The sequence below is a fragment of the Vanacampus margaritifer genome, chromosome 2 (genome assembly GCF_051991255.1).
Source record: "Vanacampus margaritifer isolate UIUO_Vmar chromosome 2, RoL_Vmar_1.0, whole genome shotgun sequence".
In the NCBI taxonomy this organism is placed as follows: domain Eukaryota; kingdom Metazoa; phylum Chordata; class Actinopteri; order Syngnathiformes; family Syngnathidae; genus Vanacampus; species Vanacampus margaritifer.
In genome coordinates, this window is record NC_135433.1 from 15,037,932 (window position 1) to 15,064,340 (window position 26,409).

At 41.8% G+C, this 26,409-nt stretch overlaps 1 protein-coding gene and 1 long non-coding RNA gene across 17 annotated transcripts in view; one reads left to right on the forward strand and one right to left on the reverse strand.

The window, feature by feature from the left end:
* The window catches only part of arhgap23a (Rho GTPase activating protein 23a), a 72,647-nt gene that overhangs the window by 16,966 nt on the left and 29,272 nt on the right, over window positions 1–26,409 (reverse strand). For 2 of the 16 annotated variants that reach the window (XR_013291070.1, XM_077556668.1), the window contains exons 1-10: window positions 21,515–22,097; window positions 14,560–14,805; window positions 11,515–11,539; window positions 11,084–11,176; window positions 9,809–9,887; window positions 9,508–9,568; window positions 7,171–8,752; window positions 3,152–3,307; window positions 1,779–1,890; window positions 1,659–1,698 (exon numbers count right to left, since the gene is read on the reverse strand). Coding sequence is in view for 15 of the 16 variants with exons in the window: in XM_077556668.1 (XP_077412794.1) it covers window positions 1,659–1,698; window positions 1,779–1,890; window positions 3,152–3,307; window positions 7,171–8,752; window positions 9,508–9,568; window positions 9,809–9,887; window positions 11,084–11,176; window positions 11,515–11,539; window positions 14,560–14,805; window positions 21,515–21,748 (2,628 nt within the window). In the remaining variant the exon portion in view is untranslated. Of the gene's footprint in view, window positions 1–1,658; window positions 1,699–1,778; window positions 1,891–3,151; window positions 3,308–7,170; window positions 8,753–8,979; window positions 9,185–9,507; window positions 9,569–9,808; window positions 9,888–11,083; window positions 11,177–11,514; window positions 11,540–14,559; window positions 14,806–21,514; window positions 22,101–26,409 lie in introns of those variants that run through there. The other 14 variants (XM_077556680.1, XM_077556678.1, XM_077556672.1 and 11 more) reach the window with 13 other exon arrangements.
* Window positions 217–5,305, forward strand: LOC144043259 (uncharacterized). Its single transcript, XR_013291071.1, has 3 exons — window positions 217–380; window positions 3,671–3,794; window positions 4,197–5,305. It is a non-coding gene; the product is annotated as an uncharacterized LOC144043259 (long non-coding RNA).

The window sequence follows — 26,409 nt, forward strand, 5'->3', positions numbered from 1 at the left end:
TGAATGTTATGAGGACATCTTCAACATTTTTTGATCCACTGCACACGCTCATCTTCCTCTTTTTCTAATCAGTTAATTACTTGTGTAAGAGCCATTTCTGTTAACTTGTTAAACCTCCCACCACTTGGGGGAGCAGTGGTGCCCATTTGCCCTGGCCTTAGACTACTTAATCAGTGGGATGATGAGTCTCAGGTGTTTTAGACTGTGGTAGGTGGCGTGGTGGGGGTGATCGTGTTGTGCCTAGTCATTTTGGACTCACGTTCTCTGTCCAAGTGGAAACATAATTGAAACAAACTGCAATTAAAATAAATCAGCATTGTGAAGTCGAAACTGGAGTGAGTCTTCGTCATTGAACCACGCGTCAAAACAACAACCCACAGGTAACCATGGTGACCCGTTTTGATTGGCAAGAGGGTCACTACGACTTGCATAATTTAAAATGGAAAAAAATGACCCCAATACTTTGCCATGAACAAATATTCTAAATGTGATATGCAAACATTTAATAAATGTTTTACTAATTTAATGCAGGTATTTATGTTTATTGCTCAAACACAACCTGTGCTCCCTTAAACGTAGCCATCCGCTGTCACGCTAATATATAATATACAATAATCTATGGTTCCAGAGCCGCAGGTTGCAGCCCCCTGCCTTAGATTATATATGTATTTTATAACGTATTTTGACAAAATATCCTCATGGCCCACTCTCGTGTTGTGTGGTGAAATTAAGTTTTCATGGCAAAATTTTGTTTCAGAATTAAAAAACTTTTTTGGGGGGTCGGGGACGTGTCATTTTTAATTTTAATCACAAGATATAGAGTTGGTGACAACATGTTCTCATGGCATAATCGTGTGTTTTTCTGTCAAAATATGTAGAGTAAAGACGATCTGTTTTTTGTGGCAAATAATATGCTTTGTGGAGAAATGCGTATTTTTCAAGACAAACTAGTGTACATGTAACATGTATTTTTCATGCAGTGTTGTTTTGTCAGATTCATAAAAAAAATAGTACTATTTTTTGTGTTGTATTGGGAAATATGTAGTTTTAATATGTAGTGCTAATTCTCATTTTTGCGGCAGAAACATTTTGTAAGCAAAATATGCAATTTTTATTTTATATAGCATATCTATGTGACAAAATATTTTCAAGGCATAATCTGAGGTTTTTGTGTCAAAACATGCAAAAGGGCAAATCTACGGTAATGGTTTGGTGGCCAGATAATGCATTTTAGGGAGAAAATATTTGTTTTCATGGCAAAATGTAGTGTTTTGTGTTCAAATATGTACTGTAGACTTAAATGTGGAATCTAGTGCTTTATGACAACATATGAGGTTTTCACATGGCATAATAAGAATTTAGTTTTTTAAATTAATGTTATATTTATTGAAAAATCTAGCATTTTATGACATACTATACTGTTTTCATGGCAAAATGATAAAAAAAAAAAAAACTTCAGGACAAAGCAACCTAGTACTAGTTATTTTCATATCTTAATCTAGTGTTTTGGTTGCAAAATGCAGTGGCACTCAAATCGTTTCGTGACACTTTCTCATTTTCACGGCAAACTCGAGCATTGTAGCGTTTTCATTGATAAGTGTGAGGTTTTTCCGACTTTGGTGTGGTAAGCATTATTCATTCAACATGATATACATTACCCCATCAGTGAAGAAGCTCTTGACTCTCTTTGGCAGCCTCCTGTTGGAAAACAAAGCCTGTTGAATGACATCACTTTCGACCAATGAGCCGTCTGTCTGTGTGCGCGTGCGCGAACTCACGAGAAGATACGTCCTTCGTCCCGGAAGGCATTGAGTCCCTCGTCGCAGGACTTTGAGCGCTCGGCGGTGATGGCTAGAAGATAGGAGGAACGGCGACCTGATTTAATAGCGCCTGCTCAGCGACGGCATGAACCAGTGGAGATGGAAGAGGAAAGAAAGAAAGAAAAAAGGGAGGATAGATGGATGGGGGGAAAAGAAAAGAATGAATGGTGATGTAATGCCAATCACCGTCGGTGTCGGATTGGGTGGCGATGGGGAGGGTGAGTGAGCGAGGAAGCGGGAAGATGGGCTGGCGATGAGCTCAGGTGTCCGTCTCCGTGTCTCACTTGTTTACATATGCGCTGACATTTGAACCTTGCAAAATACACGTGCATCTAAAATGCTTCTTTGCATACGCAAAACAACTGCAGTCAGAATTAAGTTGCAAACATGCAGCATGCAAAAATTAGATCTGCAGAGGGGGGGAAAAAAAAAGACGAATCAAGTACTTTTCTGTCCAACATTGAGCCCCAAATATTTTTGCAAGGAAGAAAGGATTTTTCAGGAATTAGACAGTATCTTGTAAAAGAATTAGCCACACTTATTTGCCGTTTACTCACAAAATACTGACTTTATGAAAAATCCTTATTTTTATTGTAATTAACTTAATACTTCTCTGACAGTGTGGCATTATGACACATTCTTATAGAAGAAACTCATTCCTTTAAAATCTTTCATTCACATTTTAAAAATAATACCTCTATGACAGTGTCATTTAAATCAAGCATGGTAAGTTCTAAGAAGACACCGATTAATTCCTAGAAAATATATGTAATTGTCAAATGAATAGCTCTCTGATTGTGTAAATCAAAATAAAATAATACTGAAAATTCGTTATTTAATTGTCAGTTATACATCTTACATGTTATTGATAAACTGTTTGACTTTGAAAGGTTCTTGGAAGACAATGGGACATCCTGTAACTGTCAGGAGTGTCATTAAGTGCGGTTTACTCTTACAAGGCACTGACTAATTCCTGGAACGTTCCTCTTTCTTATTGACAAGTCAATGCTTCTCCCTTTAGATTTTGAAAAGCTTAATTTCTCTCAGGAATTAGTATCTTCTTGGTTTAGTCACACATGAAAAATGAAAATTGTGCAAATGCTACTAAAACCTTGCAAAGGACTCAATGGAGAAAAATCACTTGATTTGATTTGAGCTGTTACGCTGATGATAACGTTTGGTAACCGAGCTCAGCAGAGGTTCCTTAAAAGTCACGCAAGCTTCTGTTGCGTGAAGGAAACTTGCAGCGTTTCAGAAGCAAGGCATGCAGCACTGGCAGAATGGATGGTGGGGGTTGTTGAGGGGATGGGGAAGGGGGGGGGCACACTCACTGCAGTCATGTGAGAAGAGCCTAGTGGCGGGGAAGGTGAAGGTGGGGGAAGCGGGGCTGGCGACCGTGGCGGGCGCCGAACTCATGCCACTGGAGACCACCGAGGACGCCGGCACGTGGCGGGCGCGCAAGTCAGCGCTCGGGCTGGTGGGCTCATCTGTGGGAAGGTCGGGAAAAGATGGAGCGCCGGAAAGAAAGGAGGAGGAAGATGGGTTAGGTGTTAGGAGGGAGAGGAGCTAATGATCAAGAGGAATTAAGAGGAAAGGGGTTTTGTTTTGCTTTTTTGCCGTCAAGAGGAAGAGTTTACAGTTTACGGTTTCCTTGCTGTGTCACTGAATGCTACATGCAAACATGCTTCAGTGTGAGCATAAATTAGCCATGGTTTTGCACTCAGGATGGTCTAATGATCTGAATGTGCAAAACCGCAGCGGCTGAATCAATGGACACTTGGTGAGATCTACCTGAAAGTTGATGTATAAATGTGCAAATTGGATACATCCCAATTGGGAATATCTAGCAGTGTTTCCCACAGATTTGAAATCTACTTGGATGGGTGGACTTCGGCGGTGCTGATGGGAGGGGGGTTGGACGGGAGTTGGGCCTCAGTCCTGTTACTACGTCTCCTCGAGCCTCACGATCCACAAGTGAGTGACAGCGAACTAACGTTACACGCGGTATATCCTGTCGCGACACGTTTTTTTTCCCTTATTTTTAAGCATAGTTTTAATACATTTTGTGGAAAACGTCTTGGGTGGTGGCCAATTTACTTGGGTGGCCTGCCCAAGTATTAACATGGTGTGCGAAACACTGTCTAGTATAGACTCCAACTAAATAAGACCCAGCTAGTTTGTTGCCTCAACATGTTGTGGCAAAAATCAAAAATTCTTACAAAATCACGGCTTTACTCTTGCTTTCGTAATGTAGCAATTTGCCATGAAGGCAGTATGGCATGGACAAATGTAAACAAAAGAGATTTAGCACTACTCATCAGCAACCAGTAGAGGGTGCAATGAACTCAAGTCAGACATTCTTTGTTGCCATAACAGGTTAAAGAATGACGTTTTGTGCAGGACCTTCTCGACAAGCTACAGCCCCTTTCACGCTGCTTACTGAAGACGATATTTGACCAGCTTTGCTGAAACTTGTGGCTCCCCAGGCTGGAATGGTTTGCACATCATGTTATCCATTGACCTTAGCTATCAGGGCCATACAATAGGACAAAAAGAAAACCTCTTAATTGTGAAAAGGGGGACTAAAATACATAAAAAATAATAATAATACATCAGCCAAACATTTGCATGACAAGGACAGTCCAGTCTGCTCGATGTGGAAACAAGAGAGGGCAGCACATCTCTGCAGACCGAGACTGTCCACGTCGGTGGAGTGCGGCACGAGGCAGAAAACATTCCCAATCTGGGAATGAGGAATCTGGCTGTGTTTACAGGGTGGGCCAGAAATAGCCAAGCTGCGGCTTTAAGGAAGGCCGTCATTAAGCGGGCGGCCCTTGCGAGGATCTCGGAGGGAAGAACACAGACTTGCAAAATCCACGTTGTATCCAAGCAAAGACAGGTGACGCTGGATTTGGGACATTGGGAGTGCAGAACTTAAGAATTTTCCCAGGGCAGGATTGAGATCTGGATGGCATGTAGCCCTTTGGCAATAATTGTGTCATCAATGCCAAAACGGCATGAGCCAGTGAACAAGTTCTGCCTGTTGACATTGTGCTGGCTTTGTAAAAACAATAAAAGCTTTGCGGTTTGAAGAAGTCCAAAGAGACGATGTGAAACACCGACAGAAATTACTCGTTTGGACTGGCTTGTTTGGGAAATCCTACGTCTTTACCCTCCACGGTCTCGGAAAAAAGACCCCTGTGTTTCCCGTATGCAAGCCACATTTACACCAGGCGGTGCAGTTCTGGTTTACGCCATCTGTTTCGTCTCCTTTTTATGCTGGATCTGTTTCCTGACGCAACCCTCATATATTATCTCAGCTTGAGGAGCTTCAATTTTAGCAGGTGACGTGGTTAAACAATCAACAGACCGACAATTTTGCAGCGTGACCATACCACTGTGGTGGGTTACTGTAACAAAAAGGTGCTCATTATTTTGGTACCTTTTACGTAAAAAAAACGGTGCTGAACTAAAACAGGTCTTCAGTTTATGAGAGAATTCCATTTACTATAACATATATATATATTTACTATTCACCCGCACTAGTCTCTAAACACAGTATTCTGATTAGTTAGTTGATTCTTTGTGGAATATGAATTGAAAAGCAAAATCCACCTGTTTTTATCCATCTCAGGAGGGCATTTGTCCACTTGCTGTCGACTAAAGATGACATCACAGTTGCTCAGGTCTGAGGTAACAAACAACCAATCACAGTTCAGCTTCAGAAAACAGGTGAGCTGTGATTGGAGCAACTGTGATGCCATCTTTAGTCGACAGCAAGTGGCAAAATGGCCGCCCCGTGGATTTTGCTGCATAACTCATATTCCTCAAAAGTAATATTAATAATAATGTCATGTTTAGATAAGTGAGGTCACATATAACATATTATTGTCAAGAATTGTTTAATGTTGACTTCCATTTTAACACCTTAAAATGTGTCCTGTATAGAACTACAGGAGGTTCTCCGTTTACGACAGTCCCGACATGTGATTTCAAGGCTATCAATGGTAAACAATAAACTAGTTAGCACAACTGCATAAAAATATGTGCTCGAGCTCTGTCAGCACTGTTTTTCATTGGAGTGTTTTATTACAACCTGGAAAGTGTTTTTAGACAAATTTACAGTAATTAGGATTTTAACTGCTGCATAAGCGCACAATAGTGACGGATGAGGGCAAGTTCTGACTTCAAATCAGAGTTACGTCGCTTCGTCGTAAACCGAGGACCACCTGCATACTAGATTTTACATTTTGGTGGAACAAGCGCAACTTGCCGGTGCAGGGGGCCAGTAAAAAAGCAGAACCCCCTATTACAACCAACTCTATCCTGCAGAGCAAGACAATAGCTGAATTGAAGACGGGAACTGCGTTCCGCGCCGCACAACCCCACCGCTAATTTGCAGTGTCGATGCGTTGAGAGACGATGTTAAGTGCGGAGAGGAACGCTCGCATCTGTTGACGTGCCTCCTGTGATCGTCTCACAGTACCACAAGAAGAATAAAACTCATGAATGTGAGATATGCTCTCTGAGGGAAGGATGCGGCCCGCCTCCGTCTCGCCGTTCACAAAAGAGACGCGGATCACAAATGCGTGTCAATGGGGAATCGTTTCAGTTTATGGCGGAGTTAAACGTGCCGGAGCCTGCTGTGTTTTAGCTTTGTGCGTTTATGTAAGCAAGAACGCACTCAAGTGTGTCGGCGCAATGCCTCCCAGTCGACTTTTCAAAATCCAAATGACTTTCTACAGATCAGGAAGGGCTCATCCCGAGTTGGTTTGCAAATAAGCTGAGCCGATTCCAATAGTTTTTAACCAGGTGTCCCATGTCAGGTGACACCAACGAGTCTAAACCCCGCAAGAGCCAGAAAGTCTTCTGCGAATGTGCCACAAGTCTGGACGTGCCTGGGAGAAATTTGCCACCCCCTCCTTCCCCTGAAATATAGTCGGCCAAACAACCTCAGGAATCAGTCTGATTTCATTGCTGTCATTCCTTTCATCCAAGGAAAAGCCCTGTATTTACTACTCAATGTGTACTCAATAAATTACAATCATGGATCTGCCTGGTGGTGACATTTTAAAGTCAACAAGGTACAAAGTGTACAAGGTTTTTTCACTGGGGTGGTCCCTTGAAAGGCTCAGTTTTTGTACCCTATCTAGAAGACATACCTGTAACATTTTGGTCCTGGAAAAGAAATGGACTTCTACTTTTCCTCTCTTTCTTGACATTTCTTTGAGTCATACCGATAACCAAATAAGTGACCAAATGAGCCGCAAAGCCAAAATTTGAGATCTGAGGGGTTTAAGAAGGAAAGCACAAATAAAAAAAAACTGTGAGATGAGACCCACAAGCTTACCAATGAAGGGGATGGACGCCAGCGAATCGTCCTCCAGGGAGACAAGGTTGCCATTGGCCTTAAATGGCACCATGTCTCCCGAAGAGCTTGAGGTGGCCGCCGAGTCCGGGGCTTCCGGCGAGAACAAGGAAGGCTCCAGGCCGTCCATAGGCAGCGCGTAGTGGGGGTGCCGCATGCCGTGGGCATTCCTCCGTCCGCTGGGAGGCTTCTGCCGCATCACCACCTCCTGGGTCGGCGCAGGTGCTGGCGACGACCCCCGCTCGTGATTGGTGGGCCTGTACGCTCTCTCCTGGGATTCGGGCGGGGTGGAAGCCAGCGGGGTGACGGATGAAACGGCCGGCGCACCCTCTGGCGGACTGGTTTTCGGGGTAGTGTTCCAGTTCAAGTGGGGGCCAGAATATGAGGGGTCCCTGAACGAGTGGGCCTGCTGCATGATGCGGCCTGTTTTACGGTAGAACGAGGGGCTGTAGCTGCGGTAGCCCACTGGCTGGTCGTCCATGCTTTGGCCTGGAGGAAGCCGCCTGCTCTTGAGGGGCGCCTGCTGAAGTTGGGGTGGGGAATGGGTCTGCGCGGGAGGTTTGGAGTGCGGCTGCGAGGGTCTGGGCATCTGGGGGGCTTGCGTGGCAGGGTATGGACCACCGTGCCTCTGGTGGACATCGGTCCTGGGGGGCGGCTTGGGAGGCTGGTGCCACCTCTCGCACCGAGACGAGGCCTGTCCAGCTGCGGCTCGATCCAACATCTCTAACGAACGTCCTTGGCTATCGAACTGCACCAGCAGGTTTTCCGAGCGAGTCCTAGTGTAATTGGAAGGGGGATGGTCCCTATCTGGGCCCCACTCCCCACACCAGTAGGGCTCTCCGTGTGGCCCCGGTCCTGACTGCTGTGCTAACAGCAGAGTATCCTGGGAGGCGCTGTGCGGCCAGCCGCCTGCCCGCTGCAGATGCCTTCTGGACTCACTGAGGCGGTCCTGGGAGTAGCTCCGTTGGCGCGTCTGCATGCTACGTCCAGAGCGTTCTGGCACTTGGCTGTGGTACCACTCCGAGAGCGCCTGCTGGCAACGCTCGCTTCGGACATGACCGGGGTGAGGCAGCGGCGGGCTGGTCCAGGCCGAGCTGCTAGACTTGCGCGGCTGGGCCTGCGTGGAGTTGGCGCCATGGTGGTGATTGGGGTAGTGGACTTGCAACGGGCTGGATAAAAGTCCCCCTGACGAGGATGACGACGAGTAGGAGCGCCCCCTGGTTTGTCCCTGAGGCTGCTGCCCGGTCATGCCATACTGGATCTCCTCCGTGCGGTGGGCCGGACTGCTGTGACCCACGCCACCCAGCTCCACTGAGCGCCCGTCTTGCCAACCGGCGGGGCTGCAAACGTTTGAGCGATTGTCAAGGGGCGAGGAGGGACTTGGGGAACCGGGCCAGCGACTCCAATTATCCAGCTGGTTCTGGCCCATGGGGGCTGGCGGTGGAGCACCCGCGGGTGACATGTTTTTGGCGCGGGGGTAGCAGAGGGGCGGCGGGGGCGGGAGGTTCTCAGCTCCCCCTGAGAACGGCTCGTTGCCTGTCAGGTAGGCATCTTGGGAGTACGCCTGGAAGAAGATGCAAGGTAGGTGAGGTGGCTTTTGCACAGGTGCTGTTTTTACATGCCGTGAACAAGTTTGACAACAACACTATTAAAGACTGCGTACGCGCTGCTGCTGTACTCAAAATGGCAACGGGATCAGAGAGGTCTCCAGGGCTCTGAGCAACACAAACATGCTAGTGAGGAAGCAACGACACAAAAACATAATCTATGTTCACTGAAGTCACGACTTACATTTTCCGCAATAGATCCTTTTTAAAAAAAGAAATCATTCCTGGTTCACCAAAATAAACTCAAACTTGTCATCAATACAAACACGCAGTTGTAGTCTTCAGGAAAAGCTTCTTTGTGTTGGATATATCCAATCTTCTCTATTCTTGTTATAATTTCACTGCTAGTTTCCTTGATCTTTTCTGCTCTCCTTCTACACTCCCTCTCTCTTTCTGTGTGTGTGAGTGTCACTCCACCCAGTGGGAGTGCACAGGGAGGCGCAGGAGGAGTGATGTCATGCCAGGAATGCAGTCGAAGCGGACGATGAAGAAGAAGGTTTGAAACGCAAAGAGTTGTCAACTTTTAATTGGTTAACGGCAATGTTCCTGAAATTCAGGATGGTGATTGGCGAGCTGCATCTTTGCAAAGGTGGACTATTTTGATACAATTCTCAGATTGGATCTCATTAGCTAGTCAAGTTAGTGGTTTTTTTTTGTTTGTTTGTTTTTAATGTCATTTGGGATGGGTTAAAAAGTTTAAAAACATACTCACACTTACCAACTGAAGCACATCTTCATCCTTTGGCATAATGGAGAGCTCTAGCACGCTCTCACTGGTGAAAAAGTATAAGATATTAATATTTCATACAGGTTATTACATAGAGTGATTTGCATGTAAACGCTGACAAGATGTAGTGCGGCAGGCCTAATTGCACATCTTGCTCTCTGTCCGTGTCAATCACAGCGCTCGGGGGTCATTTCTTTCATCAGTGATTACCAGACGTGTCATCCGCGTGTTTAAGGCGGTCAGCACGGTTCAGTGGCTCTAAACACGGCGTGACAGGAGATCTCACCTGTTCTGGATGAGGGCGATCACCTGCGAGTAAGTCTTTCCCAGCACGCTCTCGCCATTCACCTTCACCAGACGATCACCTGACGGATAAAGGACGCACGTACATGATTCCATATTCCTAATTGCTATACAGTATTTTTTAGGAGACACCATAGCTACTTTGTTTGTATAGTATAGAAAAATAAAACTTTTGGGAAATGTATTGCTCCAGCCAACGTTGAAAATGATCTTCCTCAAGTTATGTAACGTTATCCAGTTTTGTTCTGTTTTTTTAACTACTTCACTGGTTCTCAAAGTGTAGTATGAATATACGACTAAGGCACATAGGTTCCCTCTAAAGGTCCTTAAAAGAGTCTAGAATCAATACATTATACAGGGAGTCCTCGAGCTACAGACGAGTTCCGTTCCTGCACTGGTAATGTAACACAAATTTTGACGCAAGTCGGATTTACCTTTAAAGTCAATATTTACATCCAAATACTTTGTACAATAATTTTTAAAAACATATTTGCGCCACCTGCAAGATGCTGGGACCAATATTTCGTGTTTCCGCACGGACATTCATTGCAGACGGATGGCAAAGCGGAGCTAACGGAAACTTAAACACGGAAATGTGACTCGCCTGATGTCGAGCCGAAACTGCTCGATGGATGCCCGTTGTTGGAGGTCACAACAACACAACTATAAATAACTTAAAAATGGCGTGATTGCTTTGGAAAATTAATGAAAAAGAGAGTGCCACGAACAAGGCACGGGCGTCGTAAAGTCTAAACGCTGTAACTCGATGACTCAAATTCTGCATTATGCTACATTGACTTTTTTTTAAATCCAGTTAAGACTGCAACTAATGATTATTTTACATATCAATAAAACTGCTGATGATTTTTTCGATTAATCAATGATTCAGTTTCTGAAAATAGGCACGTTGATCATTGCTTTCCTAAGTAAAAGCAGACATTTGATTTGACATGTGTTAATTACAGTTCAGTTTGCTCTAACTATAAAGTAAAATGCATTTGTATTTGAACTTTTAGTTTTAGTTGGTGTTAATAATATTTTGCCCACAGGGGTACCTAATATGTCAGGGATACCGCATTTTTGGCTGCAAGCGTACCCAATATATTGGCCACATGTTCCCAATATTTGGGCTAGAGGTACTCCTAATATTTAGAGCTTAAGACATTCCTAATATTTGTGGTGTACCTAAAAAGTGTCCCTTATATTCTTGTTTTAAGAATATATTCTTGCTGAAAGATTGAATATTCTTCTCCCTTACCGGTACACAGGCCCGCTTGGTGAGCAGGACCTTTCTCCCGCACATTCTTCACAAAGATGGTGTCCATCGGCTCCAGTCGTCCTTTCTGGTAACCTGTACAACAATAAATAAATAATAATAATAATACAAAACCCAGGAAATAAACATATATACCTGTGCATTTTTATCATTCATTTACTTTTTTAGGTGCACTTCTGCAATGTTTGCTGTAGAGGGCGAAGTGAGGCTACAAAGTGAAAGTAATGTCGCATGATGTCAATTCATCAGTATTAGTATCAGGATTTAGAGGACTGTTTTACCACCTTAGGACTTACATTAACCAAAATAATAATACAAATAATAATTGTATCAAGTATCAATTTTAAAGATAATTTTATATAAATCTGTATGATTTTTATTAATTGTTTAAGAGAGAAAAAAAGAGAGCTCACCCTTCCCGTTGCCGTTCTCCTCATCCTGCAAATAGAAGAGTATAAAAAAAGAGAAAGGATTATTGTCATGTCATGTGTGCCTGTTTTTTTTAATGTTCACTGTATTATATAGGAAAAAACAAAAGGACATGAAGAAAGAACACAGCATCTAAAGTTAAAACTTGAATCCGCTTCAGAACAGATTCAATGTGATGGTGCTTAAGAGGTGCAGCAAGGAATAATAGGCCAAACCACCCACTGTCACACATACAAAAATACTTATGCATATGTGTGTGTTTTGCTGTCATTAGTACAATATTTATGGAATATTGAGGGAAGGGAAAACTTTTAATCCCATTTTGGAATAATAACAGAATACTATCAGGGCACACTGTATGATTTCATCGCTGTTCTTTTTCTTCTTTAAGCAGCTCTAACAATCTTTCAAAATGACTTTACAATGATGCAATACACACGCACACACACACACACATAAATGTGTGCGAGCTGAGTGGACAGTTTATGGTGAGGGTGAGTGTGGGCTGACTGCAGCTTGGGCTTTAGGCCTCGCTGAGTGGGCTCATTCCTGACTGGCTGCACACAATGCTGCGGGCAGGGGCTTTACAGGCACAGAGAGACAAACTGGAGTGGAGAACAGCCCAAAGACTGAAGACCATAGACCCCGGACAACTATAGAACCCAGAGCACCAATGACCACAGTCAGGGATTGGGTAAGGGTTGATTGATACTGTATATCGACCAACCTTCATCCAATATTTGAAACCATATAACCTTTTCTGAACACCCAACCTAAGGTTTCAAATTCTAACATAAGAAACGCTCACCCCGTCTTCCTTGCTTGAAATACTCATTTGAATTTACTGTATAACCTCTCTTTGAAAACCTAATTTGAAACCATAACACTGGCTTGAAACCTTAATTTTAAACTACAACTCTACTTTCAAATCCTAAAGTTTCCAAAGTTTGAAACGTTAATCCATGCTTGAAACCCTACTAATAATAAGGCTTCATCTTTGCTTGAAACCCTAATCCAGGGTTGAATACCCAGCTTTAAAACCCTACTTTGAAATCTTGATTCAGTTTTAAAACCTGAATTTGAAAGCCTAACTGAAACCCTAACCTTTTGCTTCAGAACCTAATTTGAATGCCTAAACCATACATTGAAACTGTAAACATGGTTTGAAACCCTAATTCAAAACCTTACTTTTTGTTTGAAATCCAAACCCACAAAATAATCCACGAGCCAGACTTGAAACCGTACTTTGAAAACACGAACCAATCTTGAAACATTCATTTGAAACCCCAACCTCGGCTTGAAACTCAAAATATAAATAAACTCTAAAATTTGCTTGAGACCACAATTTAAATCCCCGACCTAGGCAGAAACCTATTGTGAAACTCTAACCTTGATTTGAAACCATAATCTTGACGCGAAATCCAAATTTAGACTTTAACCTTTGCTTGAAACCTCAATCAACGATTGAAACCCTAAACCTGATTTGAAACTTTGCTTTGAAACCTTAATTTGAAACTCGTCACCTTGGCTTGTAAACCCTAAATTCAACAATTTCATTCAACAAAAGCGAGCCAAAAAAATGTGATGGTATGGAACTCCTTTGTGTAAAAAAGGATTAAAGACTAAGGTCCCGAATCAAATATGAAGGCGTTAAATCCACTTTGACTTTGTGTGTTTTGTAACGTTTACGCTTCAGAACAATCAGGTCCCTCTTGCACGTTTATTTTTGGAGCACACATGGTCTCCATTTTGTTCCAGCCGGACATTTTTTTTCTTCTTCTTCAAGTTTCAGCAGCTTCATTCTTACTCGGTGCAAGATAAAGCTAATTGTGGCTCAGCGGTGCTGGGTCACCCGGGTTCAGTTGGAGAACAATGAAACAAAAGCTGAGCAAAGATCATTAACACGGCAGGGAAGGAAGACTTTTCACCCGTAAGAATTGAGCGCTAATGGGAGTGCGTGTGTGTAGCTCCGCTTGAGGTGTGTGGGCAAACGTCTCCAGATGTTGAACTATGAGTCGTACGGAGGTTGTTGGAAACAACCCTCCTATTATTATATTTTCAACGACCCGGCAGCTGCCCGTTGAATGAGAGTCCTTGTGCTTGTGGTGCTGCTCGCAGGCGGGCAGTACCAGGCCATACTGGGACAATAGATAGTACTGCTTCTCTGCCTCCACTGTCACATGCTTTTTTTTGTTGTTCTATTTGGACAATCGCAGCCAGACATGGACCAGAGATGATGATTAGGGTTTTGAATTATGGTTACGGTTTCAAGTTATGAACAAGAAATCATTTTTGGACATATTAGGCTTTCTTGCGTATCTGTGTGTTGTTGGTAAGGCTCAATGGCCATGTGACAATCTGTCTGGTATTCCTCTAGCCTAGATTTAACTCTGTTAGACTTTCATTCGCAGTCCTCTGTCTGGTCATTTCATTTCATATTCATTCATATTATAGCGAGCATCAAAGATAAAAGAACCAGCAGAGGTTCTGACGGAACATTTCAATTTAAAGCCTGGGAATAGGTTTCAAATTATGCTTTGAAACATGATTTGAGTTTTAGTACTGAATTGTGTCTTCTTCTTTTTTAAAGCAGGCTTTAGAAGTTTTAAATAAGAATTTCAAGTGAGGGTTATGTTTCAAACAAGGGTTATGGCTTCAAATTAGGGTTTCAATCCCAGATTATGGTGAATTTATTGGGTTTCAAAGCAAAGTTCAAGGTTCCAAATTACGGTACTTTGAAACCTAGGTTAAGGATCCAAGCAAGGGTTGATGTTTGAAAGTAGGATTAAGGTTTAAAATGACGGTTTCAGAAAAGAGTTTGAGCTTCAAATTTAAGGGTTTGAAGTAGGGGTTTGGGTTTCAAAAGCTAGTTAAGAGTTTTAAGCAAAGGTTGGAGTTTCAAATTAAGATTTACAGCGTTACAACTTAAAATGATGGTTTTAAAACAGGGTTAGGGTTTAAAACCAGGGTTTCAAGCCTGGTTAGGGTTTCAAATGAGTCTTTCAATCATGGATTAGGGTTTCAAGTACCTCCACGTTAGGTGCCTTGAGACGGCTGCACCTCACCTTGAGGTTGTTGTGCAGGGTGGACTCCGGCGGGTAAACGATGAAGTGCCGCAGGGTGAAGCCAAAGCCCTGCGAGTTCTTGCGGAGGACCAGCGTGCGGGGGCCCTTCCACGCCAAGCTGACGCCCTCCCTGCCCGGCCGGGACGCCATCGGCGGCCGGGGGTTGTTGTCGGCGACAGGCGACGAGAGACCATCCCTCCGCCCTTTCGCCTGCGGAACAAATTGGATTTAATCAATGGGGGCTGCCTGGGGTCCCATAATCAACAGCATGCTTGAATTATCCTGGCCCACATGCCTGACCTTGGAGTATTCCCGCACAGATTCCCACTCGCTCTCTAAATATGTCATCCCCAAAAAGCTGAGTAAATACAACGGCCGAAATAACAGACACATGCTAGAACTCTCACCCCCATGCTGCCCCAAAGACCCACATGTGTAACTCAAACGCCATCACCTGACCAAACAAGAGGGAAATAACACCTCGGCATCCAAAGTCTTAATTAGCTCATTCATGGGAAATGTCGTGCTACTATCCACTGCGGTCACCAGTCGCTGGTCAGGCAACGCAAGCTGAGCTTTCTAGCGGGATATGTTCAATGTTACAATGAGATAAATGGCACAGCCAGCTTCCAATAGCAGTCGGGACCGAGCAAAAAAGGTTGGATAATGGTGATAAAAGGTAAATGGTTGAACAGTCAACCAAGATAGCATTTAGCATTAGCGACCGATGCACATGTTGTCCATCTTTTGCCACCCACACTACCAGCCCACCCCGCCCCCCACTTGACTAAGATTGATAAGCGATGACATTCGGTGAAATTTATAACGTCCTGGGTTTTAATTTTGAAAATTTGATCACCCTATCACCAACTGTTTTACTAGCTTTATTTACTAGTTGTTTTATGTCAAACAGATGTTAAAAAATGTCTGTGTTTAGTCAGAACTTCACTTCCTGACATAAACAACACACATGAATGACAAGCAGCAGACAACAATAAATACACACGCACACACAGGCACTTAACCAGGTGGGCGCACCGCAACAGGAAGTGGCATACCGGAGGCAGGAAGTGGGCTCGCGTTACAGGGCAGGACAACCAGACACGCCTAAAAATAACCACTTCCACTCCCTTGCTCCTTCGTCTCCTCCTCTTCCCTTCTCCTTCCTTTTCCGAAAGAAAAAACTTTTTTCTTCTGCCTCCATTTTTGATGGTATTGAAACAGGAGTTTAGAACACGCAAAGAGCATCATATTCTTATTAATTAATTCACTGTTGTTTCCCCGTCATAATCCCATTCATGGCCTTCGTTTTGCAATATCTAATGTATTTAATTAAAGTTATTTATTCAACTGTATAGTGATTATGTGTATGTATTATTTCATTAAATTATACTTTTAGTTATATTATTTAATTTAAGACAATGCATCATTTTAAAAAGCCTTCAATTTTGAAAATAAATACTGTACAGTACTCACTTTATTCAATTAGTTAATTTTATTTAAGGCCAGGGTCAAATTACGAAATAAAATGTTTTCAATCAAATACATTCATTAGATGTAAGGATTACATGTCTTACATTGAAAAAAAAATATTTTTTATTGAAGTTGAAGGTAGGCGTGTCAAAGATAAATAAGCCATCATTTTGGTAATTACCATATTCAGTTATTTCAATAATTTAGTAAATATGTATTTAATGCCTATTTGTCCTTTACAGCTCTTATTTGGGAAAATTCAAAGGACCTGCAGACACCCTGGCCTTGCTATTGTACGTACTTTTCTGTGATACTGATCTACAGTTTGGGGAGTTCAAAAGCTTAAGATGAATCGTAACAGAGATAACAGAATCAGATTGCAAGTGTTTTAAGTAGTACAGTATGCCAGCACCCCGTATATGTGCGCAATACTTTGTCTCCGCTTAGGCACTGCTCATAATAGAATGCAAGCATCTATTTTCCTTGTTTTTGCATGTCCAAGATACTTGAAAGAGGCATCGACATGGATTGTAAAGAAAATAACTTTTCACTAGAACTGTATTTTGGCAAAATCTATTTTTGTGACAAAATATGTACTTTTTCATTGGAAATATTGGCATTTTTATTGCGACAAAATGTAATTGTCAAAAGTGTGGAATTTTGTGGCAAAATATGTGGGTTTTATAACGAAAATGAGAATTTTATGGCAAATTAGTTTTGATTGTAAATTATGTAAAACAAGCATTTTTTAAGCAACATTTGTAGTTTTCATTACAAAAGCCAGTGTTTGGTGGAAAAATGCTTTTTGGAAAAATATAGTGATTTCTCAAAATAAAAAAACACTCATTGCAATATCTTGCTGTCTTGGAAGGATCTCACTCTTTAAGCAAAATTAGGGACTTTTTAAATAAAAAAAATAGCATACAACATACTGTAACTTTCATGGCAAAGTCCAGTTTTTCCACAGTCAAGTCTATAATTTTTTGGGCAGACTATGTAGATGTCAGGGCAAAAACATGCATTTTTGTTTCATCGGTTTATAAAGTCTTGTTCATTCCACACTAGCAGCACCACTTCATCGTAAAGATGCTTGAGAGTGAGGCGCAGAGGGGGAATTGTCAAACTAACATTAAGGAAAAAAGCAGGCCCGAAAAGGAAGTGAAGGAGGACGAAAGGAGAAATTCCTCAGAGGGAGCGGTTTGGCCGAGGACAAGTCGGAACACACGCTAACATTCAGGCAGCGAGTGAATAAGAGGATAAGAGGATGAAGAGAAGAAGAAAAAGAGAGGGGGGGGGTGTTGGAGTATCGGGTCCCGGCAAAAAGACAGGCTCCGGCACGCCGGTTTTCAACCGCATGGCCCCGCCCAGCGCTGGGAAAACCGAAACCTGTGATTACCCCAAACACAGCACAGGCCTGAAGGGTCGGACAGAGCAGCACGAGAATGTTGTCAAGAAGGTTCGCATCTTTTTCAAACTGACCCATGAGTGAGAAAACCAAGAACAGCCAAAGACACTTTTGGGTTAAGGGTTCATTTAAGTTAAGGTTAAGGGTGAGGCCAAGAGATTGTAATTCTCGTACACTCATCTTTTGTCAATTAGTATTTGCACAGCATAATACCATTTTAGTGTAATTTTACAGTTATGTAAAAAAAAAAAAAAAAGAACTTGTCTGTTTTTGAAGTTAGAGGGTTTGTCTGGTTTGGTTTTGATTATCAAAAACCTCTTTAAAAGATAATTTTAATAAAAAAAAAAAAGTTGCTTACTACACTGTTAGAATACTCTAAATAAAAATGACAAGCTTTAAGCAGCGATAACAATAATCTTAAAGGTAAAACTAAATAACCTTCAAAGAAAATACTAGATTTTGTTATGAAATACAAAATGTTGCCATGAAATCGACATATTTTGACGCACAATCCGCATAATGGCGCATGATCCTTCTATATCACGCTACAAAACACATTTCCCATTGAATACTACAGTTAAGTCCATATTTTGTTCTTGTCCTCGATTTGGAGGAAGTCACTTTTCACACGATGTTGATGACAGGAAGAAAGCTCAATCTGCAGAGGAAACCATTAGAAAGCACAAAAACCGTCAAGTTGGCATCATCAGCAAGGTGTTTTCCCCCATATGAACAATGCATTCCTTGAAAACACCATGAAAAACACCATTCTGCATTAAAACCGCAAAAATGCATTAGCCACTGACACAAGATTTCAACCTGAAAACAACAGTGCAAGTTTGTGCACACCTTCTCATTCAAAAGCAGGAGAAGTTCGCCATGAAGATTATAAATTGCTACAAAAGGCCTACACATCCTTACTAGAAAACTTCATCTTACCACTAAGACTAGATTTTTTTTTCTAGAAAAATGCTACTTCACTACCATCAAAACTTTTTAACAATGCAGTTTCTTCCATGAAAACGACACATTTGTTAAAAAAACAATTTTTTGCCACAAAACATTAGATGTCATAAAAACGACATACTTTGCCACAGAAATTTTACAAGTTGTAGAACCTGCAATTTTTAGCCTCATGTACCTCAGACACACAAAAACCCAGAGCTCAAACCGCCTTCATGCATTTTATATAGACAAATTCAAATACAACTAAAAACATTTAAATACAGTAGTTTAATTTGTTCCATGAGCAAGCTTGTAACTCATATTTACACATGTACAGTATATCAAATCTATGTTCCCCATTGAAATGACCCATTAACACGTTCCATCTCAGCCCCTAAAAACATTGTTGAAGTGTTTTTAATAAAGAAAATCAGCACTTAAAAGAAAATGTACATGCAGTCGACGCCGAATACTTCAGCACCCACAGATTTCCATATTCGCAGATTTTTTATTCCAAAATGTAATTTTTTTTGCGGTATTTGTTTCACAATTTGCACCCCTTTTTTCGTGGGGGGAAAAGGATGTTGAATGCTTCTCAGTGTTATTGTAAAAAAAAAATTTGGGGGGGGGGTTAAACATCGACATCAATTATATGTGGATTTTTGATATTCCAAATAGTGGGAGACTGGTAGTTAACTGTGATTACTGTATATTTACTGTAGTATTTGGTGTGGTGTGTTGGTGTGCCTCGAAGGGGTGTGGCCTAGTGAGTGAAGTCGGTGAGTTTCACTGTGTCTCGTTCAAATGGCTGAAAGTGCTTCTGCGACTGTGGCTCTCCTTGCTCACATGCAAGGGCATTTAAGTGACTTGACTGCTCTATTTGTTTTTCAATTGACAAGCAGCGGCATAGTTGCAGCTCACAAAATTTTGCTTTGCTATATATCAAAATATAAAATACACAAATGTACAAATACAAGAAAAAAAAATGTCATCTACTTTTATAGCATTTGGCCATGGAACAGATGAAATCAATTTCTATTGCTTCCAGTAGACAAAATGGCAAAGTAGTTGTAGTAGTAGTAGTAGTAGAGCCGTCAAAGCAAAGCCCATCGGCGGGGCTCTAACAATGCTGTTTTTTTTAAAGAGCTGAGAGCTGCAACCTGTTTGAAAAGTGGAGCTTTACGCGCACGCCGCCACAAATGCTGACGAGCCTTTAATCCCAATGGCCGCCACGTGTCTGCCGACCGCCCGCTCTGCCCCCCTGGAGCCGCCGCCTGACCAAGAGGTAAGAGGGTACAAGAGAAAAAAAAGGCGGGTAACTCCTCAACTGTCAGGTTCAAATGAGTGTGACACAGGTGAGGTTTTATTAAGATGTGATGAGCCTGTGTTAATAAAAATGTCAGTTGGACCAGATGCAAAGTCAGTTGAACCGGTTTAACATCGTGGAAGCCGTACAGGATTTTAGTTCTGCTACGGGAACCGGCTTCTCCACTCTAGATGACCATTCCAAAGAAATACTTTCTAAAAGTTTTTCTAAATTCGCCCGTTCTGACCTGAATTATAAAATACGTGAATGGTTGCTAAAGGTGTTTCTCTCTTCTAATTACGGTTGCGGAATGACGACTTTCAAGGTGGCACTTTTAACAAGGTGTTGTGGGGGGCCGCGAGCTGTCAGAACTATGTGACCTAGAAGCAACCCTCCAAACCTCCCCCGCCCTCTCCCAATGCTCTCACCATTTAAGGTGTGGAGAAAAACACCGACGGGATGTGTGAAAAGTTTAGATTATGTGGAGTTGAGTGCCAGAGGTTTTCAAGTGTGTTTGTGGGAATTTCGGTCCATTGGTGAGGCCATAGGACACCGATGATCAGCCTTCTTGGGGTTTAGGTCATGGTTGCTGTACGTACACAGCTGGGACAAATACGTCCTTTGGAATGTGTAGCCAACTCCGAAAGCCAAATGTTTACAAGGCAAACTCATCTCAATTATTATTCCAGCGTGAATGCCACAAGTAACTGATTACTTGGGAAAAGAGAGACAACATTAAAATGAACTCGTGACAGCAGTGCTTCCCAGAGTAGCATCAAATCAGGGCTAAATCTTTATGGCCGAAGGTAAAGCTTTTCTCTGGAATTATGATGTCAAACTGTAGATCCAGATTAGTTAGATTTGGGAAGCTGCAGCAAAACCCGGCATGGAATTTTGACTCGTTTCAGTGGGCTTTCTAAGATTACAGAATACTGAAATCAGAATCATCTTTGTTGGCCAAGTATGTAAAAACACACGGTGAATTTGTCTCTGGTAGTATATAATATATATATATATATATAGATAGATATATATGTACAAAAAGTCTATAAACTTGCAGAAAAAGTAATAGTCTCAAAACAATATTTGCCATTTAGAATACATATTTTACAACAAATATGATATATTCTTTTGTCAGAAAAAAATCAAGATTTGCAAAACTTTGCTTTGTCACAAAAGTTTTTACCAGCAAAAACTACATACAGTATTCTGCTACAAAATGCAAATTTTGCCATGAAAGCTACACATGTTGCCCAAAACCACCAAAATGTTAGTTTTTACACTAAGGACTAGAAAATTTGCAACAAAAACTCTATTTTTTGCTATTAAAACGACGTACAACGTTTTTGCCAAAAACTACAGTTGTGCTTGAAAGTTAAGGGGTATGTAAACTTATGAGCGCACTGTACAGCTTAATGCCCATAAAATCAAAAATAATGTGACAATTGTTTTGACATTTTCAGAGGTTGAAGTTGAAATGAGCAGAGATGTCCATGTGAATTTCGGTGACGATTCATAGCATTTTTGTGTCATTAAGCGCTGTTGTGCTCATAAATTTTACATACCCTCGGAGTATGTAAACTTATGAGCACAAGTGTACGTCACAACACTAGATTGTACCACAATAACTACAAATTCTGACACTCAATGTTAGTTTTGGTCATGAAAATGACATAATTTGTCACAAAACTGCTAGTTGTTGCCTTAAAATAGACAAGTATGTACTGCAGTCATGAATGTTCCGACCAATCACATGACGTGCCGCCACCATTATCCCATACTCTCCTTACCCTGACCTGATGGGTGATGTGGCGGCGTCCGACGGGCATGACCGGCATCGACCCGGTGACGCCGCGCAGCACGGCCACCCAGATGCACCGAGGCTCGGGGGAGCTGCAGTCCACTCCCACCGGGTTCTGAAAGCTCCAGTCGGACGCGGCCGGCGCGGGGCATGGGAGCATAGCGGCGGGCATGGGAACGGCGCGGTGGCGGTCGCTCACGTGCGCATTGCTAACCGAGCGCATGGGTCACAATCTCAGCGGAGCATCCAGGACTTGACTGGCCTTCCCTTTCCCATCTCGGCAAGCCTTAATCCCGCATGGTAGTTCCGGAGAGTCTCTGGAGAGAGAGTGACAGCGTGGCTGTCCCGCTGGTCTTCTGCACACAAAGCCAGTGCGTCCACCCCCAAAACACACGCCCGGCGTGTCTCCTCCCCGTCACCCTTCTTCACTGTCTATGGCTAAAAGCTGACAAATTCTCTCTTCTCTCTCAGCAAGCCACCAGAAGTCAACTTCCACCAAGCAGGAACAACTCATGTAATCCCCAAAAACATCATGCAGGACAGCAGGCAGGCGGCACGTGTGCTGCATGCATGTGTGCGGATGTGGGCGGGTTCACCAAAGAGGCACAAAGTGGCAGTCGAGGAGAGAGGAAAAGATCCCGATGTCAAGGTGACCTCCAAGGCAACAAACAATCAAAAGTTTACAAGCACTTCTCATTCGATTCAATGAGGAAGCGTCGCTAAACTTTTTGCCATAAAAATGCTGTATTCTTCAAAGAAAACAATAGTTTGAAAAACTGTGTTTGACATGAACTATATCAAAAATGCTATGCTATATATAACGCAAAAATATTTTGCAACTGCAAACTTTACTGTACCCCCATATTTGAATTCGACATATTTGCTTCGTTATATTTGTCAAGAAAAAGCACTATATTTTTCCACACAAGATAAGACGCATTTCTCCAGAAAAATTATATATGCAAAAGTTTACAGACATCGTCTCATAGAAAAGCATAATGATTGATCAAGCAACTACTTTTGCCTGCTGATGTGTTTTGACACTATAGAATACAGACGCTCCCCTACTTACGAACATTCGAGTTACGAACAACAGTAAATACGAACATTTCTGCGCGCACAGTATGTCGAAAAATGTTCGGAAAGAAATGCTGTAAGTTAGATTTTGTATTGCGCGTAGTGCTTCTTTCTAATACCGACAATTGGCGCTGTGAGAGCTCATTGGAGGCTGAGCAACGTGGCGAGGAGGAGGAGGAAGAAACGCCGGTCCCCATGAAGCAGGAAATAACTTTTGAAGCCGATTCCAGCGACGACGAAGAATCTCTCATGATATAAAATCCTCCTCTTCCTCCTCCTCCATCATCTCCTTAAGCATCGAGTACATCTTCCAAAAGTAAGTTAAACTTCATTTTATTTATCTTATTACGTACATGTACATACTGTGTGTGTGTCTCGCTCTCTCTCTCTAAAATTCACCTTACGAACGTGGGGAGCGTCTGTACACATAAACCCCCTACTGAGAGATGAACCCCCACACTCCAATACCCCCCCCCCCCCCCTACACACACACACACACATCAAGTCAACAAACTTCACAGCAAACCGTCAGGTATCCAGATTCTGACAAACAAGTTTGGTTCATATGTGCTTAGTGCTTACTGTATGTCTCATGTTCACATGAACAAGTAGGATATTGTTTTGTTTTTTTTAAGCAAATTTTCTATGAGATTTGTGTTCACTCACAAATGTGTAAAGAAATGGACAATTTGTCTGTTCCACTTCTTACACTACCTCAGAATGCGATAAATTGCCTTTATCTGGCCGGAACATTTCACACGCAATACAGGACATGGGAAAAGATTTTTGATTTAAACAGGAATTCACTCAATGTTGCCATGAAAACTATCGGTACATATTTTGCATGGGGGTAAAAAACTGCTTGATTTTGCCATGCAAATCACACATTGTGCTACAAAACTGCTAGTTGGCCAAAAAGGAAAATCCTAGCCGTTTTGCACAAAACACTAGATTTGGGCATGAAGACCTCATATATTGGCAATAAGGCTATATCCTTCTAAGAAAACACATTTAACTATCAAACAATTTTGACAAAATAGTGCTACACTGGATACAAAAAGTCTACGTATAGTCACACCCTTGATTACGTCAGTTTTTGTGTATTGAAATTGTTCTATAATTCCAAGAAAACACAGTTTACCACAAAAAAGAAGAAGAAAAAACTACTGTATGTAATTAAGCTTCATCATAAAAGCAGCACGGCTGTAAGATTTGGCTTGGATACATCGCCACTGCTGAACCGCCCTTGCCAAAGGACGTACAAGTGGGTCACCATGAACATCCAGTGGGTGGCGCTGTGGAGCAGCAGCAGCACGTGTTGCTTAAACAGATTAGTTTGATGACAGCGATTAATCGCACAACACTGCTGGGCCAACAGATTAACGAAACGCCGCCCTCCTGCTTTTTTTTTTTTTAATCTGGAACTGATTGTCAAAACTAAACAATGTGTTTCTTTAATGTGCCACCACACTGGCAAACAACACTTTGTCTGTGTGCAGTATGTGCATGCAAATGTGTAGATGGGAGTAACAAAATGCAGCAATGTGAAAAAATGTCATAAAACGAAAACTACAAAGCAAGCTACCTCCAATTTTTTTTTTAACCATTACAAAAATAACAGTAACTAAAAACTTTTGAAAAAATACCCCAAATAATTACAATAAAAAAGAGCATAAAACAATTAAAAAAAAAAAACTGCAATTAAAAAAATAACATTTTTTTTAATACATTAAAAATTGAAAATTATCACCAAAGTGTGAATTTGCCTTAATAAAACAAATAATAAAACAAATATTTCAATTAAATAATGCAATAAAGACCCAAAAAAATGTTGAAAAAGTCATGGGATTCGTGATGAGAGTTCTGATTTTGCTTTGTTAGTCTTGCAGTAATGCGAGTGAATCACATGCGTTGTGTGGTGTTGCTAAAACGGTCCAAACAATAACAAGAGCACTTTTACAGCGCAGGAGAAAAAAAAAGTGTCAGTTTCTTCGTCTAGACAGACATTACTGATAATCTGTCCGCAAGCCAACCAAGCAAGGGGCTCGGGCGCAAAGTGGACGCAGCTGTTTAAAGCAGGTTAATTTTAACCGTAATCTCGACTAAATCCATCCTATCCCCCCCCCCCCACCGCACAAGACATACACAACCCACTGGTCCTGCTGGCTGCATAGTATGCAGGGTGAGGGTGCTGTTAGCAGCAGGCGGCCACTAGAGGGAAGCCACCGCTGGGACACATGACTTGTGGGACTGTGTCAACTGACACTTACTAATGGACAGCACCTCAACCACGCAGGTCACAGCTGCTGGAAATGAAGTCGGAAAGCTCACACACCAGAGCAGGTGCAGTCCAAGCGTGTGTACTGGGTGTGAGGCAGCTGAGGGGAGCTGGGTGGTCATCCCCCCCCCCCCCCCCCCCATTGCGTGCCCTTAATGTGCCTAAGATAACATCAAATGGCAAAAATGCACCATTCTCACCTTCATGCTGTTTGGATTAAAGCAGCCCACCTGACCATGCATGACACACATTACGCATGCATTTTAGTACCGCGAGTGTTACGTGCAGAACAACCACATGCCATCGGTCCATGTGAGACTCAGGCGCAAGCAATTAGCCAAACTGCTTCCCTTCCCACCTGCACTCTGAAAGCGGACGAGAACAACCCGAACATCATAGAAAAAAAAGTCACATTTTTACTTTGCCATGCATTTAGATGCAAAATGTACTGCTTATTAAGATAACATTCATAAGAAACTACTACATACACTCAGAGATGTTCTGCCAAAAGTTAACATTTAAGTGCAAAAAAATAAATAAAATAGATTGTGGCGATTTTTAGGGGTCTGCCAAAAAAACAATTTTCATTTAGTACGATTCAGAATCGATTTTAAATGTCCCAAAATTGATTTTCTTTAAATTTTATTTTATACCGTCTTGCCCTTGTTTGTGTGTGCCTTTACCAAGGTTATTTTAGTTCACTAAAACTAACGGAAAAACTAAAATTAAAATAAAAAACAGTTTCGTTAACGAAATGAAATAAAAACGAAAATGCTTTTTAAAAAACGAAAACTAACTGAAACTACATTTTCTGTTTACAAAACTAACTAGAATTATAGCAAAAATGTCATTCGTTTTAGTCTTTGCTAATCAATTTAACGCATGAGCCTTTGGGGATGATTTATTTTGATATTAACCGGAATAAGGACATTTGAAAGTGTGTCACACAAAAGTGACGTCATCTAGCAGCAGCCAATAGAAAAGCACCTTCAGATGACGTTGCCCCCAGTGTTTTTTAAATATTGCGCACAAGTAATACACAAAAAAAAACTAAAACTAATACTGAAACTAACTAAAACTAAACTAAAACTAAGCATTTACGAAATAACTAAAACTAATAAAAACCAACAGAACCACCCTGAAAATGAATAAAAACTAACTAAATTTAAAAAAACAAAACTCAAAACGAAATAAAAACTAACTAAAATGAAAAATTCCAAAACTATAATAACCCTGGCCTTTACTGGGAGCAGTGTATCATGTTGTACACGATTTGGCCACTTAGCGGCAGTGTGGTTCCGCACGTTCTGATAAACTGTTAAATTGTATCCACATTAGAGAGTAGAAGGAAGTCATGATTAAGTTATGCCAATAAAAGTTGTTGTTTTTTTGCAGCGTAGGAAGAGCATATGCAGGTGAGTAATGTTAACATGCTTCTCTGTATACATTCCTGAAGCGTTTTGTATGAATACCCGTTCTTTTGAGTGATAAAAGTGCCGCGAGTAGCACGCTAATTACCATTAGCGAGT